Source organism: Schistocerca cancellata, chromosome 7 (genome assembly GCF_023864275.1).
Source record: "Schistocerca cancellata isolate TAMUIC-IGC-003103 chromosome 7, iqSchCanc2.1, whole genome shotgun sequence".
Lineage (NCBI taxonomy): Eukaryota > Metazoa > Arthropoda > Insecta > Orthoptera > Acrididae > Schistocerca > Schistocerca cancellata.
In genome coordinates, this window is record NC_064632.1 from 434,164,352 (window position 1) to 434,181,257 (window position 16,906).

Genomic DNA, 16,906 nt, shown 5'->3' on the forward strand with positions numbered 1-16,906 from the left:
CTCAACTAAGGTGGGTAGGGCAGGAGAGGGGGGGGGGAGGGAGGGAGGAGGAGGATGATCAGAGCCCTCAATGTATTCTGTCTGAAGGACCAAAGGTTTGCTGTACAGTACCTCAACTAAAGTTGATTTAAGATCCTATTTGAAAGCAGTATGTATGCCTGAGAGGACCCATGGCAATGCTTCTGTGCAGCTACTGGCGTGATACATGAGCACCACTTTCAGAGTGCAATGCCAGTGCTCCACAAATCTATCATTCTGTGGATAGTAGGCAGTGGTGCAGAAATTGGAAATGCCACATAGATTATAGAACTTATTGAAATGGAGAAATTTGACTTGCTGCCCCCGATTTGTAGTGACAGAAGATAGGCAGCCAAAGTGGGCCAGCCAGGTGTGAATGTAAGGCAGGCTACTGATTCAGTCACCTACTAGCCTGTGTGATCATAGAAGTAATGTATTTGAAAGCTTACAAAGGAGGGGGAGGACCCATCAACTTGAGATGTATGTGGCAAAAATGTCTTTCTGTGTTGTCAGAATGTCAGAGAGGAGGTAACGCATCTTGACTAATGTTGCTACATTGGCAGGGAATGCACGCACATGCCCAGGCATGACAATAAATTTTGATGACAAAATGCTCAGTAAGCAGGCATGTGGTGGCTTTGATGCCCAGATGGACCAGGTCATGAATGGTGCTGCAGGACAAAAGGAATTATGAGACACAGTGGGCCAGTGGAAGTATCACACACAACTGGAGCAGCTGATCCACAGATAGGAGTTAGGGTTCCACTATAAGGAACATAGAAAAGTCTTGTAACAAGTTCTGTGCATTGGGATGTTGTTGCTGCAAATCAGCCAGCTCCTCCAGGTCAAGGGGTGAAGTAATCAAGTTAATTCTTGAAATGTAGTCTGCGACAATATTGTCAGTACCTTCAATACAACTCTTAACTCGCGAGGTGCGGGCTCTCAGACCACGTGAAAATTTTCGGACTCGCTCTCAAAGGCCAGTTGTGGTGGAATGATTCTATACTCTTCCTACCCTCCTTAAATTGCAAAGTCTATGATTTGTTGTCAGTTGCATTATCACCTTCTGTGTTTGTTGTTGACACATGTTATTGATAGGTGCTGGAGTCTCCTAGACCATGCTCGTGAACTAAGTTACGGTTTTCTTCAGTACAGTACCGTATAGCTGAAAATGTGTTGGCATAAATGTATCATTTTTAACTTTCCCAAGTTTGATAAAATTGTTAGTCGGTCTATGGAGGAAGGTGTCAGTGATATATATCAAGAAATAAACAAAAAGATGACAATTTTACATTAGTTAGTAATCATAGTTCTGCTGTCGGACAAGAGTATCATTTAAAGGAAAAACTTGAGGAAAGTTGTGGTGGCGATCTATGTGTTCAGAGTGGTGATAAAAATGTAGTTCCCAGCAATGAATATCAATCTGACAGACTTTCTTTTTGTTCCTATTGGGTGGAATTTTTATGTGCATATTTAAACCCTGGAATTTAGTTCTATAAATGTAAAATTCAGTACTCTGTTAGTCTATTTATGTGTACTATTTAAAAGAATGCTTTTGTGTGGAAAATAGTAAAATGCTGCAGGCTTTGTTTAATGCAATAAAATGAACTAAAAGCATTTGAACAACACTTAAATATTTGTAAAAATAAATGTTATATAGCATACATTAAAAATTTCAAATGATTTTTGTCTTAAATCTTGGTTTAAACATAAGGTGTCCCAGAAATCCCACCTCGTGGTATATGTTACAGAAAAGTCACCTTCCAAGTTAAGGGTAATGGACATTTGTTGTGTACTAATAAATTAAGTCCATACATCAAAAATGATAAAGGGGAAGACTGGCACTGAGGTTACATAATACCTCTGCTAAGGGACAGTGATCAATAAAAATGGTAATCTTGCAACCTTCATTGTTTTCTTGGAAGTATTTTGTTGTCTAATAAATTCCATACAACTGCTTGTCAAAAGCAGACCATTTTCACTGGGAGGAGGACAATTTCTTGGGGAAGAAGCAAAAAGGCTGCAAGAAGTTGCCTATTTGTTGCCAAAGCATGATACTGACAGAAGAGACGCTAGCATCTGTGATAATAGAAATGTGCACATCAGCAATGATGTGTGCAAGTATTGGAGAGGATGATGTTGAGATTTTCAGGACATACCAAATCATGGCAGATGTGGGTGTGAATGCACGTGATACTGAAGACACAACCAGCACGGTATGAATGTCTGTGGCCATTATATCGTGAGAGTCTGAAATGTTCAAACTGAGTGGATGGGGCAGCACAGCCCAAAGACTGAAAAAAAAAAAGACACGAGTTGGGGGTGGATAGATGCTTGTGTGCTGCAGAGTCTGATGTGGGGACAAGACATTTGGATCCCATTTGATCACCATTTGCGTAAGCTGGGCACTTATTGCAGTATAACCTGAAGTGTCCAAGATGACTCCCTTCGATGAGGGATGGGGGTGGGGGGAGGGTGGCAGCAGCAGAACCCAACTAGGGGAGGTTGAGACACAATGCAAAGTGGTGTTCACTGTACTTGCGGTGACACACTGTACTGCAGTCCAATATAGGGGTTGTCACATGATGTCTACATGTGATAAGAGGAGGAAGCACTGGTTGTGGGAAACATTGTTCACAACAAACAGTGATAATAACTGAGGAAAGTCAATGTGATGCAGAAATGCACAATAGTAGGATCCCATTGTGGGTACTCCAATACTATGTCATAGAAGGAAGTACTAGAGACCCACTTTTGAATGATATGCACTTTATTAATAGTGTCTTTACACAAAACTTGTGGTGAATAACAAGAATGGTATACAAAACATTGCAGACAAGGGCACATACTGAGGATGAACTTCTTTGATTTGTTTTCCAAAGAGGTGGTGGTAGATTTGTACAGAGTGGAATGCAACCATACTCGTAATGATAGAAAACATTTACTGGAAGAGAAAGTTCTGGGGAATTCTAGTAAGACAAATATCAATGAATTCTTACTAACAGTAGCCAATTATTGTATTAAATTTAAATATATCACTGTTGCTGTCGGGTAGGAGTATAACATTATTTGCATTTCCAAGTTTACTCATTTCGTGCCTAATAATGCTTTGACTTGCTTTTACTTTGTTCTTGAGATTTTGATTTCTTTTTGCATAGTAAATAGTTTTAGGTTTTTTGGTGACATGATAAAGAATTGTGCATTACTGCTTATAATGGTTTTTTAATTACAGATTATTCTGTACTTAATATTTTCCTGGCTCAGGATTACTTTGACCTGAGATTTTAGTCATTCTTTCTCTTGGCTTTCATTGTGATTGTTCCTGACCAATTGTAAAAGGAAAAAGGATTCATAACTTTGTAAGAATATTTTTAGGGAAGAATCGAATTTGTCATCTGTTGCACACTTTTGATAAATTTCTTTCCACTGTGCATTCTGTTAATGCTCTTTTAATAGCGCAACTGAATCATCATTTATAATTCTTTTTGTATATTTCCTTTCTTACTTAAATCTTATTAATGGGGATGCTTTATCGATATCATTTGAGTGCTGTGGCCATTTTTGGGATGTTTTAAGTGAATGTTACTATTAATTCAGTCCAAACATCCATGGTAGCAGAAAACTGAATTCATAATATTGGTTAATAAAGTTGGTAGCTATTTTCACACACACATTATCAAATTATACATTTGCTTGACAGTGCAGCATTAGAACAGAAATATGACAACACAATAAGAAATAATCACCACCCTTTACTAAGAGTAGGCTACAAAACATTGCTGCACTTTGGTTACATTTTCATGTGTGGCACTTGATGTCCTGTACATAATACAATGGAATATAAATAAACTGATTGTCTATTGGCAGTCTATGATACTGTCACAAGACTGAAGATAATTATGCAGACACTCATTTCCGATTGCCACAGTTCTCCATAAATAATGACCAATAAGTTGGAACTTATTCTTCTGATCAGAACTCGGGGAACTGTGCCCTGTATCATAATTGTAGAAACCAAACTGTGCTGGCTGCATGCACTAACTGTATTGTCTGATTGCTAGATTGGAGCTGGGAGAGTGTCTGTGATGCATAGTCGTTTTTACCTGTCTGCAGGATGATTTCCTCTCTGCCAGTACTAGGCAGAAGCAAAATGGTCTCTGCTGACAGTGCTCTCTTTGGCAGCTGATAACACCATTGACAGAATAATACAACTTCCTGACAGATGTGGCAGTGGAAGCAGAAAGCAGTACCAAATAATGAGTGCAATCTGGAGACTGCTGCATGGGAATGAGAAATGCCATGCATGTTGTTGTGCCCTATGTAGTGGTGACCTCTCTTATATTGTTGTACATCTCTTGAGCCATGTACACAATCTTTCTCCCCTGGAGTGGGAGTAACTGATGATAGAACCAGTTTGCTTCATCAGTGTCCTGCTTCCTTGCTTCATGGCATTCATATTTGGTGGATGAATGTATGTTGCTCCCCCTGCCATTCACCTATGACACCATAGGAAACCCATTCAAAACCATGGAGCAGTTAAACATTTGCCATTTCAATGTCCAGAGGCTGGTCTGAAGTGGGAGGACATGCGGAAGGGAAATAACAAGTAAACCATTGAAAGCAATGCACTTTAATTTCCACATGAGAGGGTAACTTTCATTAATTGCGTCCCATGTTTATATTCTAGGTTACAAACATTGCTCAATGTGATCACCATCTGCATCCATGACAGCCTGTAACTGCACTAGAGATTCTGTTTCACAGTTTTTTGCAGCACTTTTGCAGTGGATGATCATGGAATGTTCAGCTGTCATGACACAGTTCATAGATGGCTTGAAGACTGTACATTGTGTTCAGCATTCTCAGCCATGGCATCCGTAACTTCTTTGCCATTTCCACTGGTTTGTCACTGATGGATTCATCTGTTCCCCACAGCTGGTGCTGGTGGGGTTGACTGCCCACTGCATCAGAAGGTCCCTTAGATGGCTGGATGTGTACAGGTCTCCTGATTCTGTAATAGGCAGAACTCATAGACTATCTTTTATCTTCATGTGAGTGTAGTGTGGCACAAGCTGATTTTTATGATGTGTTGAGACTCCGTATGAACATTTCACTTGGTAGAAGACATTACTGAGCTGCTCTACGACTACACGTGGTACCTGTGTTTATATATTGAGATTGTTGTTTTTGTTGTGGTCTTCAGTCCTGAGACTGGTTTGATGCAGCTCTCCATGCTACTCTATCCTGTGCAAGCTTCTTCATCTCCCAGTACCTACTGCAACCTACATCCTTCAGAATCTGCTTAGTGTATTCATCTCTTGGTCTCCCCCTACGATTTTTACCCTCCACGCTGCCCTCCAATACTAAATTGGTGATCCCTTGATGCCTCAGAACATGTCCTACCAACCGATCCCTTCTTCTGGTCAAGTTGTGCCACAAATTTCTCTTCTCCCCAATCCTATTCAATACTTCCTCATTAGTTATGTGATCTACCCATCTAATCTTCAGCATTCTTCTGTAGCACCACATTTCAAAAGCTTCTATTCTCTTCTTGTCCAAACTATTTACCGTCCATGTTTCACTTCCATACATGGCTACACACCATACAAATACTTTCAGAAATGACTTCCTGACACTTAAATGTTAACAAATTTCTCTTCTTCAGAAACGCTTTCCTTGCCATTGCCAGTCTACATTTTATATCCTCTCTACTTCGACCATCATCAGTTATTTTGCTCCCCAAATAGCAAAACTCCTTTACTACTTTAAGTGTCTCATTTCCTAATCTAATTCCCTCAGCATCACCCGACTTAATTCGACTACATTCCATTATCCTCGTTTTGCTTTTGTTGATGTTCATCTTATATCCTCCCTTCAAGATACCATCCATTCCGTTCAACTGCTCTTCCAAGTCCTTTGCTGTCTCTGACAGAATTACAATGTCATCGGCGAACCTCAAAGTTTTTATTTCTTCTCCATGGATTTTAATACCTACTCCAAATTTTTCTTTTGTTTCCTTTACTGCTTGCTCAATATACAGATTGAATAACATCGGGGAGAGGCTACAACCCTGTCTTACTCCCTTCCCAACCACTGCTTCCCTTTCATGTCCCTCGACTCTTATAACTGCCATCTGGTTTCTGTACAAATTGTAAATAGCCTTTCGCTCCCTGTATTTTACCCCTGCCACCTTTAGAATTTGAAAGAGAGTATTCCAGTCAACATTGTCAAAAGCTTTCTCTAAGTCTACAAATGCTAGAAACGTAGGTTTGCCTTTCCTTAATCTTTCTTCTAAGATAAGTCTTAAGGTCAGTATTGCCTCACGTGTTCCCATTTTTCTACGGAATCCAAACTGATCTTCCCCGAGGTCGGCTTCTACTAGTTTTTCCATTCGTCTGTAAAGAATTCGTGTTAGTATTTTGCAGCTGTGGCTTATTAAACTGATAGTTCGGTAATTTTCACATCTGTCAGCACCTGCTTTCTTTGGGATTGGAATTATTATATTCTTCTTGAAGTCTGAGGGTATTTCACCTGTTTCATACATCTTGCTCACCAGATGGTAGAGTTTTGTCAGGACTGGCTCTCCCAAGGCCGTCAGTAGTTCCAATGGAATGTTGTCTACTCCGGGGCCTTGTTTCGACTCAGGTCTTTCAGTGCTCTGTCAAACTCTTCACGCAGTATCGTATCTCCCATTTCATCTTCATCTACATCCTCTTCCATTTCCATAATACTGTCCTCAAGTACATCGCCCTTGTATAGACCCTCTATATACTCCTTCCACCTTTCTGCTTTCCCTTCTTTGCTTAGAACTGGGTTTCCATCTGAGCTCTTGATGTTCATACAAGTGCTTCTCTTATCTCCAAAGGTCTCTTTAATTTTCCTGTAGGCAGTATCTATCTTACCCCTAGTGAGACAAGCCTCTACTTCCTTACATTTGTCCTCTAGCCATCCCTGCTTAGCCATTTTGCACTTCCTGTCGATCTCATTTTTGAGACGTTTGTATTCCTTTTTGCCTGCTTCATTTACTGCATTTTTATATTTTCTCCTTTCATCAATTAAATTCAATATTTCTTGTGTTACCCAAGGATTTGTACTAGCCCTCGTCTTTTTACCTACTTGATCCTCTGCTGCCTTCACTACTTCATCCCTCAAAGCTACCCATTCTTCTTCTACTGTATTTCTTTCCCCCATTCCTGTCAATTGTTCCCTTATGCTCTCCCTGAAACTCTGTACAACCTCTGGTTCTTTCAGTTTATCCAGGTCCCATCTCCTTAAATTCCCACCTTTTTGCAGTTTCTTCAGTTTTAATCTACAGGTCATAACCAATAGATTGTGGTCAGAGTCCACAATTTAAAACCTGGTTCCTAAATCTCTGTCTTACCATTATATAATCTATCTGATACCTTTTAGTATCTCCAGGGTTCTTCCATGTATACAACCTTCTATCATGATTCTTAAACCAAGTGTTAGCTATGATTAAGTTGTGCTCTGTGCAAAATTCTACCAGGCGGCTTCCTCTTTCATTTCTTAGCCCCAATCCATATTCACCTACTACATTTCCGTCTCTCCCTTTTGCTACACTCGAATTCCAGTCACCCATGACTATTAAATTTTCGTCTCCCTTCACTATCTGAATAATTTCTTTTATTTCATCATACATTTCTTCAATTTCTTCGTCATCTGCAGAGCTAGTTGGCATATAAACTTGTACTACTGTAGTAGGTGTGGACTTCGTACCTATCTTGGCCACAATAATGCGTTCACTATGCTGTTTGTAGTAGCTTACCCGCATTCCTATTTTCCTATTCATTATTAAACCTACTCCTGCATTACCCCTATTTGACTTTGTGTTTATAACCCTGTAGTCACCTGACCAGAAGTCTTGTTCCTCCTGCCACCGAACTTCACTAATTCCCACTATATCTAACTTAAACCTATCCATTTCCCTTTTTAAATTTTCTAACCTACCTGCCCGATTAAGGGATCTGACATTCCACGCTCCGATCCGTAGAACGCCAGTTTTCTTTCTCCTGATAATGACATCCTCTTGAGTAGTCCCCGCCCGGAGATCCGAATGGGGGACTATTTTACCTCCGGAATATTTTACCCAAGAGGACGCCATCATCATTTAATCATACAGTAAAGCTGCATGCCCTCGGGAAAAATTACGGCCGTAGTTTACCCTTGCTTTCAGCCGTTCGCAGTACCAGCACAGCAAGGCCGTTTTGGTTATTGTTACAAGGCCAGATCAGTCAGTCATCCAGACTGTTGCCCTTGCAACTACTGAAAAGGCTGCTGCCCCTCTTCAGGAACCACACGTTTGTCTGGCCTCTCAACAGATACCCCTCCGTTGTGGTTGTACCTACGGTACAGCTATCTGTATCGCTGAGGCACGCAAGCCCCCCCACCAAAGGCAAGGTCCATGGTTCATGGGGGGAGATACATGGGGGGAGATACATGATGAATACATTGAAATGATGCTGTCTAAATGCCACTTATATTAAAAATACCAGTCAACTCTGTATCAAAAAATTTTTCTGTGGCCACAGGCACCAGAACACTGATCACATCTGCATGTTGATTTTCAAGATCATTTTTGAAAGCTCTTGACTCACTGATGCTTTGTCCAAATTTCCATTTGTGGTATGGGTGTCAGTAATATCTTCTAAAAAGACTATTCAAGCTTTGTCAAAGGTCTTTTCTATTGAAGGACTGCCAGAATCTATTCTCATTGACAACTGTACTCAGTTTTGTTCTCAGGAATTCGAACTATTGAGTCCATTGGACTCACTGAAAGATTCATGTGAACTTGCACATGATGAAGCTTATTAACCAGTACAGTAAAGACATTACTTCACTGATCATTCTCTCCCAGTAAAGAACCACTCCACTTGATGCACAGTCTCCAGCTGAAAAACTCCATCAAAGATTGCATCCAACATTGTCAATTTTAAAGCCACTCTCGCAGCCACAAGCTGAACTTCGACAAAAAGCACCATATACACTGGTGTCCAAAATTAAAGCAACAAATGGAAATTTTGCAAAGTTGCTTTTATATTGCCACAAAGCAGTATAAACAGGTGATAGTAAAGTCGAAACAATGTAAAGCATACAGAATTAAATCAATTGCAACATTCATAGTGGTAGACAAAAATGTTCATCTTTTTAGTCTAACATCACAGATTTGTGCACACACTCTGACAACAGGTTAATGTGCTCAGTAAGTACCAATATAGGCCTCACAACAATGGAAAATGCTGCAAACAATGTCATCAATCTCACATTGAGGCAATAATGCCCATTATTCCTGCAGAGCTGCTCAAAAGTCGGGGAGAGTGGTTGGTGGATGCTGTCATGATGCAACCCATTGCCCTAGTGGATCCCAGATATGCTCTATGGGATTAAGATCAGGAGAGTGAGGAGGCCACTCCATGCATGCAATATCTTCCATTTCAAAAAAAAAAAAAAAAAAAAAAAAAAAAAAAAAAAAAAAAAAAAAAAGGAAAAAAGTCAAACTCCCCATGCTCTATGAGGTCGAGCATTATCATCCATCAATACAAAGTCTGGGCCCACAGCACCTCGCAACTACTGCACAAGGTTCCAAGATCTTATTATGATGCCTGACCACAGGTAAATCTTGCCAATTCACCCGTACAGTTTCATGAAGAGGCGCTCGTGTAGTTAACATAATCCCTCCCCACACTATTGGGGGTCTTCGATGTCGGACACTTTCCACAGTGTTTGGGTCCTGAAATCGAGTTTCATATTCCATCTAGATTCGAATCCATTGAGAATCACTCTCCAGGCCAGACTGAGACTTATCTGTGAAAATAACATTGGCCCACTGTTCGACCATCGAAGTGGCATGCTGACAACTCCACTCCAGATATTCCCTTCTGTGAAGACACAGCGAAGCTACACATACAACAGATTTTCAACGATAAAGGCCACTCTGCCAAAGCCTTCTGTACACCATTTGTCTCGATACAACGTGTCCAGTCTATGCTGTAGGGTCAGATGCCAAGTGCTGTGCAGTACCACGGTGGTACAGTTGTGCCCTTACAGCCAAATAATGTTCCTCTCTTTCTGATTTCACAAATGGTAAGCCCTGCCCTGGTCTTCAGGATACAGTTTCAGTCTCTCTAAACTGTCACCACATCCAAGAAACAACAGAATGAGGGAACTAGAAGTTTGTTGCCTCAAAGTGTAGTTGTGCACAGTGGCTTAAGGATTTTAAAGCAGCTCTTGTTTCGTAATTGTAGTTGTCCATTTAAGATGAGGCCATCATTACTGACCGAATGTCTGACGATATCAAGTCCTTCCAAGACATCAGGTTTCCACCATTTCTTCTCTCTATGTAGAATCATCATTTCATCTGTTCCTTTTGGACTGTGTCCAAATATAAATATATACTCTGTGAAAAAAGCATTATGAACATTAGTACCATTCTTCCCTAGTAAGTGTACCTCGTGTCTCACATTAAAAGCCGTACCAGTTTGTCCAATGTAAAACACCGGGCAACTATCATAATTAATTTTGCAGACTCCTGAGCTCTGTAGTGGTTCATTTGATGTTTTTAAAGTATGGAATAAATTTTTTTTGTAAACTATTATTTGTGGAGAAAACCATCTTGCAGCCACATTTTTTAATAGTCAGATGCTGAATCCTATATGATAATTATCTAATTAAGCTGTAGCTGAAATACCTTTTCCTTTGTCAATATGCTCATTCAGGACATTACTTATAATAGTGACTCTCCTATAGGTTTTCACTTCAAAATTTTTTTCCACTGATGAGGGTTCATTACCATTATTAAAGGCCAAAGTTTTTATTAAAATTAATTTTTTTCTTTAGTTTAACTAGTGACAGTGTTGTGACTATATCATGATGAATAACTGAATGAAAGAAAGCTGGCTTATGGAAGTGAGGATGTGCTGAAACAAAGGCACAAACTGATCATTATTTGTTGCCGTATGTATGTTACTAAAAGTTATTTTATCATCTACTATGGCCAAATATTTAACTACCACTTTTATTAAAGGTATAAGATCTGTAATTTGTTGTTGTACCTTTTTGAAAGTACATAGGTTTTTCTCAACAACTTATACAGTTGTTTTAACTGGAACATTAGTGTACAAATTAGTAATATCAAAGAATATTAATTTTGTCTCTTGGTTACATTCCTAGTTTCTAATTTTATTCACCAAGATCTGACTATTTGCTACTGAATAATTGTTTTGGATAATGAATGATTTTTGAAAATTTCTGTGAAGGTCCCTAGCTAACACTCTCGAAGGTCCCTAGCTAACACTCTCCTGCTAACTCTGTTCACTATCGGACAAATTGGGTGATTACCTGCATGGACCTTAAACTGAGACTGTGGCTTAGGAACCTGTGAATTCGTATTAATCAATTGTTTCTTACAAAAAGGGTTTAACAGATATTTGCCCCAATGACATTTAGTATCTGTAGTAGCTTAGTATGAAAATGCCACTCTTAATAGTGAGAGCAGTGAAGCACTTTAATTAACACTGACACTGAGTGAGAAAAATTATGGTATCTTAAATTCTGACTATGATTGGAAAGCAGTAATAGTGCTTTCTCAATCACACCATCAGAGCAGCTTAATAATTTGGGCCTTCACCATTCACAAGTGCAAAGATGAATGAAACTAGAAAATTTCAATCACAGTTAATGAAAGTTCATATGACAACTTAGCTGCTCATATGTTGAGGTACTCAACTTTGATATCCTTAAGGGTTGTTGCTTCAGAAAGTCCTAAACCTTGCATCTTTTTAGTGCTAATTTTGAAATAAAAAACAGAATCTAATACTTTTTTGTCATAGGTTGTTACTGATCACCAAGTGTGTAGGTGGAATGTACCTTGACCGTCTGACATTCTCCGAAAGACTCTCACACAAACGACTTCCAAAAGTCAATAATGTAGATGGGTGGATGTTGTGGCTCATATGGAATTTCCTTTTATGAAAAACAAAACAACCAAATACATGACAGAATTTGATATTTACTAAATAACAATTAAAGGTCATGAGACAACTTTGTTTACATGCATAAAAATGGGCCACTTATTGCCCTATGAGTTCTGCATATATAATTAGAAAAAGTTCACATAGTTTCACTTGTAATTCCAAAGAATATGAAGTACAATAATATAAATTATACTTAGTCAATTACAGCCCAATTACATTGAATAAAATAGTAGTAACAATATTTTCATTTGCTCTCGAGTAGAGCTATCATTTTAGAAGACCATAATGAATAAACATTGTAGCTTTTCAGAAATAGAAGAATATGTGCTAAAAAACCAACATCAGCTGATGAATCAGACTTTTGTCTTATCCTCTTAGTGGACATGAAGGCAAATCTCCATTCATCTATTGTATTGTAAACTGAATATAATTTCATAGTCATAATTCAACAGATGTTGCACCCAGTGCTGCAAATGTTCTTCGGTCCATGTACTAACAGTTCAGGTCAAAAGTAGCCACTACAGGTTTGTGGTCTGTGAGGAGGCTAAATGGGTGACTGTAAATGTAATTACCTAATCTGTTGACTCAAAATATGAGACCCTCCTTATTGTGACCTTACTTTCTTTGTGCCACTGTCAGAATATTTGAATTGAATGCAATTGGTTACTCAAAACCACAGGAGGATGACACCTACATCACAGTTTGAAGTACCTACAGTAGCTGTGAGCATTTTACTCAAATCATACATTGTAAGACATTTGGTGTCAAACTAACAAGATTCTAATTTGGTAAATGCACTTAGCATGCACTGTTCCAGTTCATTTTTGCCTTTATGTAATAACTTGTACAGTGGTTCACTGATGGAAGCTGGATTAGGCAGAAACTTCTCATAATAATTTGTTTGTCCTAAAATGGAATGCAATTGCTTGACATCCTTGGGAGCCGGAATGTTTTTAGTTTCATCAGCATTTTCCAGCATCAGCTTGATGTCTTGTGCAGACTGTATTTGTCCTTAGTATTGCACTGTGTACTGTAAATTGTCTTTGTTGCATTTCAAATTTGCTGCTTGTAGAATTCTGTAAACAGGTACCATATTCTGTAAGAGTTCCTGTCGAGTTGTGCCTGAGACAGTTATGTCATTAAGGCATTTAACAGCATTCAGAGCCTTCCAAATGAGTTGTTCTAAATATCTCTGGAACAAACTCAGTGTATTGGCTATTCCAAAGTATAACCATTTACAATAGTAGTGACCAAACGGAGTATTTATCACCTTCATCCAAGGGGATTTACCAATGTGCTTCTTCAAGATTTTCCTTGACAAAGTACACACAACCAGCTAACTTAGACATCAATTCTAGGGAATGGGATAGGAGTTAATTATTGATTGGTCATTAATTGTTGCTTAAAAATCTCTGTAGATGCATAGTGAGCTGTTTGGTTTCTGTGCAACCATGATGGTATTGCCCACTGGTTAATGGTTATGGCTTAGATAACCTCATTCTGCTTGTTTAGTTAATCTTTTAGGGCAAAATTAATGTTGGCTGTTTTGCAAGATTTTGGCAGTTTATTCAGCTTCAGTGTAATGTGCACCTCATATCCTTTGATATTTCTTCTTGCTTCAGAAAAAATATCATGGTATTTTTGCAACAGCTGATTTAACTTTCCATTCAGAATGTCAGTTTGAACATCATTTGCTCCTAGGTGAATGATGGAGCTTAAAGCATTAGAGAGATCCAGTCCTATTAAACTAGTTGCTTTATTTGAATTTACAACCACAAATGCTGCTTGTTTTGTAAATTGTTTACAGGTAACATCTGTTGAAAAATTGTACGTTACTGGGCTTTCCTGAACTGAATGGGGAATTTTGGAAGTCTGTTAACTTTGTTGATACTAATTTTCAGTATGCCTGTAGGTCAATGATTGAAATTCACTGCCATGCGCCAATTTGAAAAGAGCTATAGATAAATACTTATTATTGACAGAAAAGATGGGATTTATGAGATGTCCCATCCATGAAAGTTTTGGAATTTGCACATAAATCAATGAGTGCCATAAACTTGTGTGTGTGCTGTTTTTGTTGGTTGTGCCTCAATTCAAACACCTCAGTCATACATCCAGTCTTTTCACAATAATTACAACATGTGTTCTGACAGAAACAATTTTCTCTTCTGTGGTTTGTGCCACAGCATGTATGATGTTGTAATTTAGTATTTCTAAACTTGATTACTGTCTGTTTCAGTTGAATAGTGAGTCCTCCATGTATTTTCTCTGGATCTGGCCATGCCAGTCACTTGGCTGTGCCAGCTGCTGAGTGGAAGTGTATGTGTCAGTATCTTGCACAATGACACTTCAGCAAGACATGTATTTGCACATGTGCCCAAATCAATGCAGACAGTCTTGCAAAGATGTGTTTATTAGACTATTAATTTATTGTCATGGGAGTGCATGACAAATGTATCAAGAATTAGTGGTCTGCATAAGATTTCTTACATTGATTATTTTCACAATGAAATTTACATTACCTACTCAGGTTCTGTAATTTAGTAATCCAATTTTTAAAGCTTTGGTATGACTTCTTGAAACACTGAAAAATTTTTATGTCTGGCAGCAGCAACATAGCTTTTTGAAATACAGTGGGGCCTGCATATGCTAGGAAAATGGTTTTTATTCTATATCAGCTAATCTCTTATGCTTGAGGAGGTGATGCTCTAGGTGTCAAATACAGTTGTTCCAGGCCTCGACTTTTGGATTGTAAGCAGGTAAGGGTTTTAACTGCAGCTTTAATTGTAGTGGTTGTTTTTGGCCTTCATTCTTGCTTTCTTCAAGTCCAGCCAAGCATGGCACTGTGAGCTGCAGGGCTCCAGACAGTTGTTGCAATAATTGTAGCACGGGCTGTAGGACATTTGGCTCCAGTTGAGCCATGTCTGAAAAATATGCTCACAGTGATTTACAATATTCAAATTAATCTTCTTGGAAAGGACACTGATAAGCAATCCCACAATCTAACATGTACTGGTAAATAGAGGCCACACAGTGTTACCACTAGCATCAAATAATGAATCACGCACTCAGAAACAAGTTACAAATTAAAATTCCTGCTTAGTCCTTGAATATTTCCTCTAGTGTTGTTTCTTTTTGCTTATCAGCATTCACAAGAAAACTGAGTTTGCTCTGCCTTGTGGTCATGACCTGCTACCAGTGTTAGGGACTGGTTGAAATTTCTTTAATTAATAATTTCCAGTTTTTCTCATCACCAGTGAGATCTGTAAACATCTTTATCATCATCGTCAGTAAATACCAGTGGGTGTCAAGTCCAAATGTACTATTGTTGTTATCCTTTGCAATACCAAAGCTGCCAGTTTTCGTTTCTCTACAGAGTGTTATCACTGTGCCTGAAGTTATTTGGCAGCTCTGTCTTACAGAAAAATTTCCCTAAAAAGTCCTTGAGAATACTGGAAATCACAGGGATTGGACACACTGTTTGGACTGAATGCTTCTGTTTAATTAAGTATGTGCCTGATGATATCTCCATCTGCTGCCTGTAAGTCATTTTCATTTGTTTGAAACTGCATATGCAGGTCTGTGGCACAATAGCAAAGAAACTGCAACAGTCCATAAATTGCAGTATTCCACACCTGAAAGAAATGATGTCATTATGTGAGTCATTATCTTAGAATTAATTTATAATGAAGTTGTGGATCTGTAATCTGTAATTTTTTGGCTTTTGGGGTTTCTTGGTACATTGCAATGGAAGTGGCTCCTGTTTCCTTATTAGAGTTACTTTGTCCACATGTTTTGTTCTCTTGACACATTACTGCAGCTTTTATCTAATGATGGAACAAAGAGCTTTATAAAACATGTTATGGAATACATGTAGACCAGCACTATTGCATTGTGGTAAATATTTTACAGCCTTCAATTTCTTTCCCAACCTTCAATAATCCTCTTCACTCCACACCCTCCACCCAACTCCTGATTCTTTGCTGGCAGCTTTACTGCTTGGTGTGTAACAGTCATTTTGTTTTGCTCATGTGCAACTCAGTGTGTCATCTTTATGGTGAATAGCCATTCTCTTTTTCATAGTTCTTAATATTTCAAATTGGACTTTACGTTGTTAGACTTAGCTTGACTCACCTGGTCAAGGAAATTAGCCGTAGAATAATTTATTAACTGTGTATTAGCTCCAGAGGAATATAAACCATGTACACTTGCCTGTAAATAGTGTAAACAAGCAGAATAGTTCTCATTCTCTTCATTTACTGTATAAATGTGTGAAACTCTGTTCATATTGATCAGTAAAATCCTGTTTCTCTGTGAGAATACATTCACTTGCTGTTGTTCATTACTGATACAAATAATAAAACATTCTTACATGGTTTCTGATCTGTTTAATACAATTTTTTTAAGGTTACAAGAAGTGAAGCAGAAACGTGAGAAAAAACGAGAGATAGAGAAATCCAAAATAACAGATGGTGGATTGGTAAGTTGAATGATTTTTGACATGAATGTAATTTTAAAACACTGTTAGTATTTTTTAAATAAACTGAAGCTGTTTAATGTATGCAACTCATTTTGCTTGTTTACTAACTAGCCCAGGCTTCGATTCAAAATTTCTTTAATTTGCTTACAGAAAGCAAGAGTACAGATGCGAGCAAAGATGACACCTGTGAGTTGAGAAACAAGTCTACACATTGTACCTCTTCATCTGCATGACTACTCATTTCTGTCATTGTCATTTCTGTTCATGCTAGTGATTCACCAAGGTACTTTAACAAATTATGTAAATGTTACATATGGTGCTATTAAATTAAAACAGATTCATTATTTATTAACACACTGTAAATAGCTTGTATTATAAATAAACATAAATTTACTGCCCTGTCATCGGTGTTTCTGTA

The 16,906-nt window shown here is 38.4% G+C and overlaps 1 protein-coding gene across 1 annotated transcript in view; it reads left to right on the forward strand.

Moving 5' to 3' along the window:
* The window catches only part of LOC126092813 (formin-2-like), a 209,990-nt gene extending 193,307 nt beyond the window's left edge, over positions 1-16,683 (forward strand). The window contains exons 15-16 of the mRNA XM_049908542.1: positions 16,416-16,488; positions 16,639-16,683. Of these exons, the coding sequence (XP_049764499.1) occupies positions 16,416-16,488; positions 16,639-16,683 (118 nt within the window). The remainder of the gene's footprint in view (positions 1-16,415; positions 16,489-16,638) is intronic.
* The last annotated feature ends 223 nt before the right edge of the window (positions 16,684-16,906 follow it).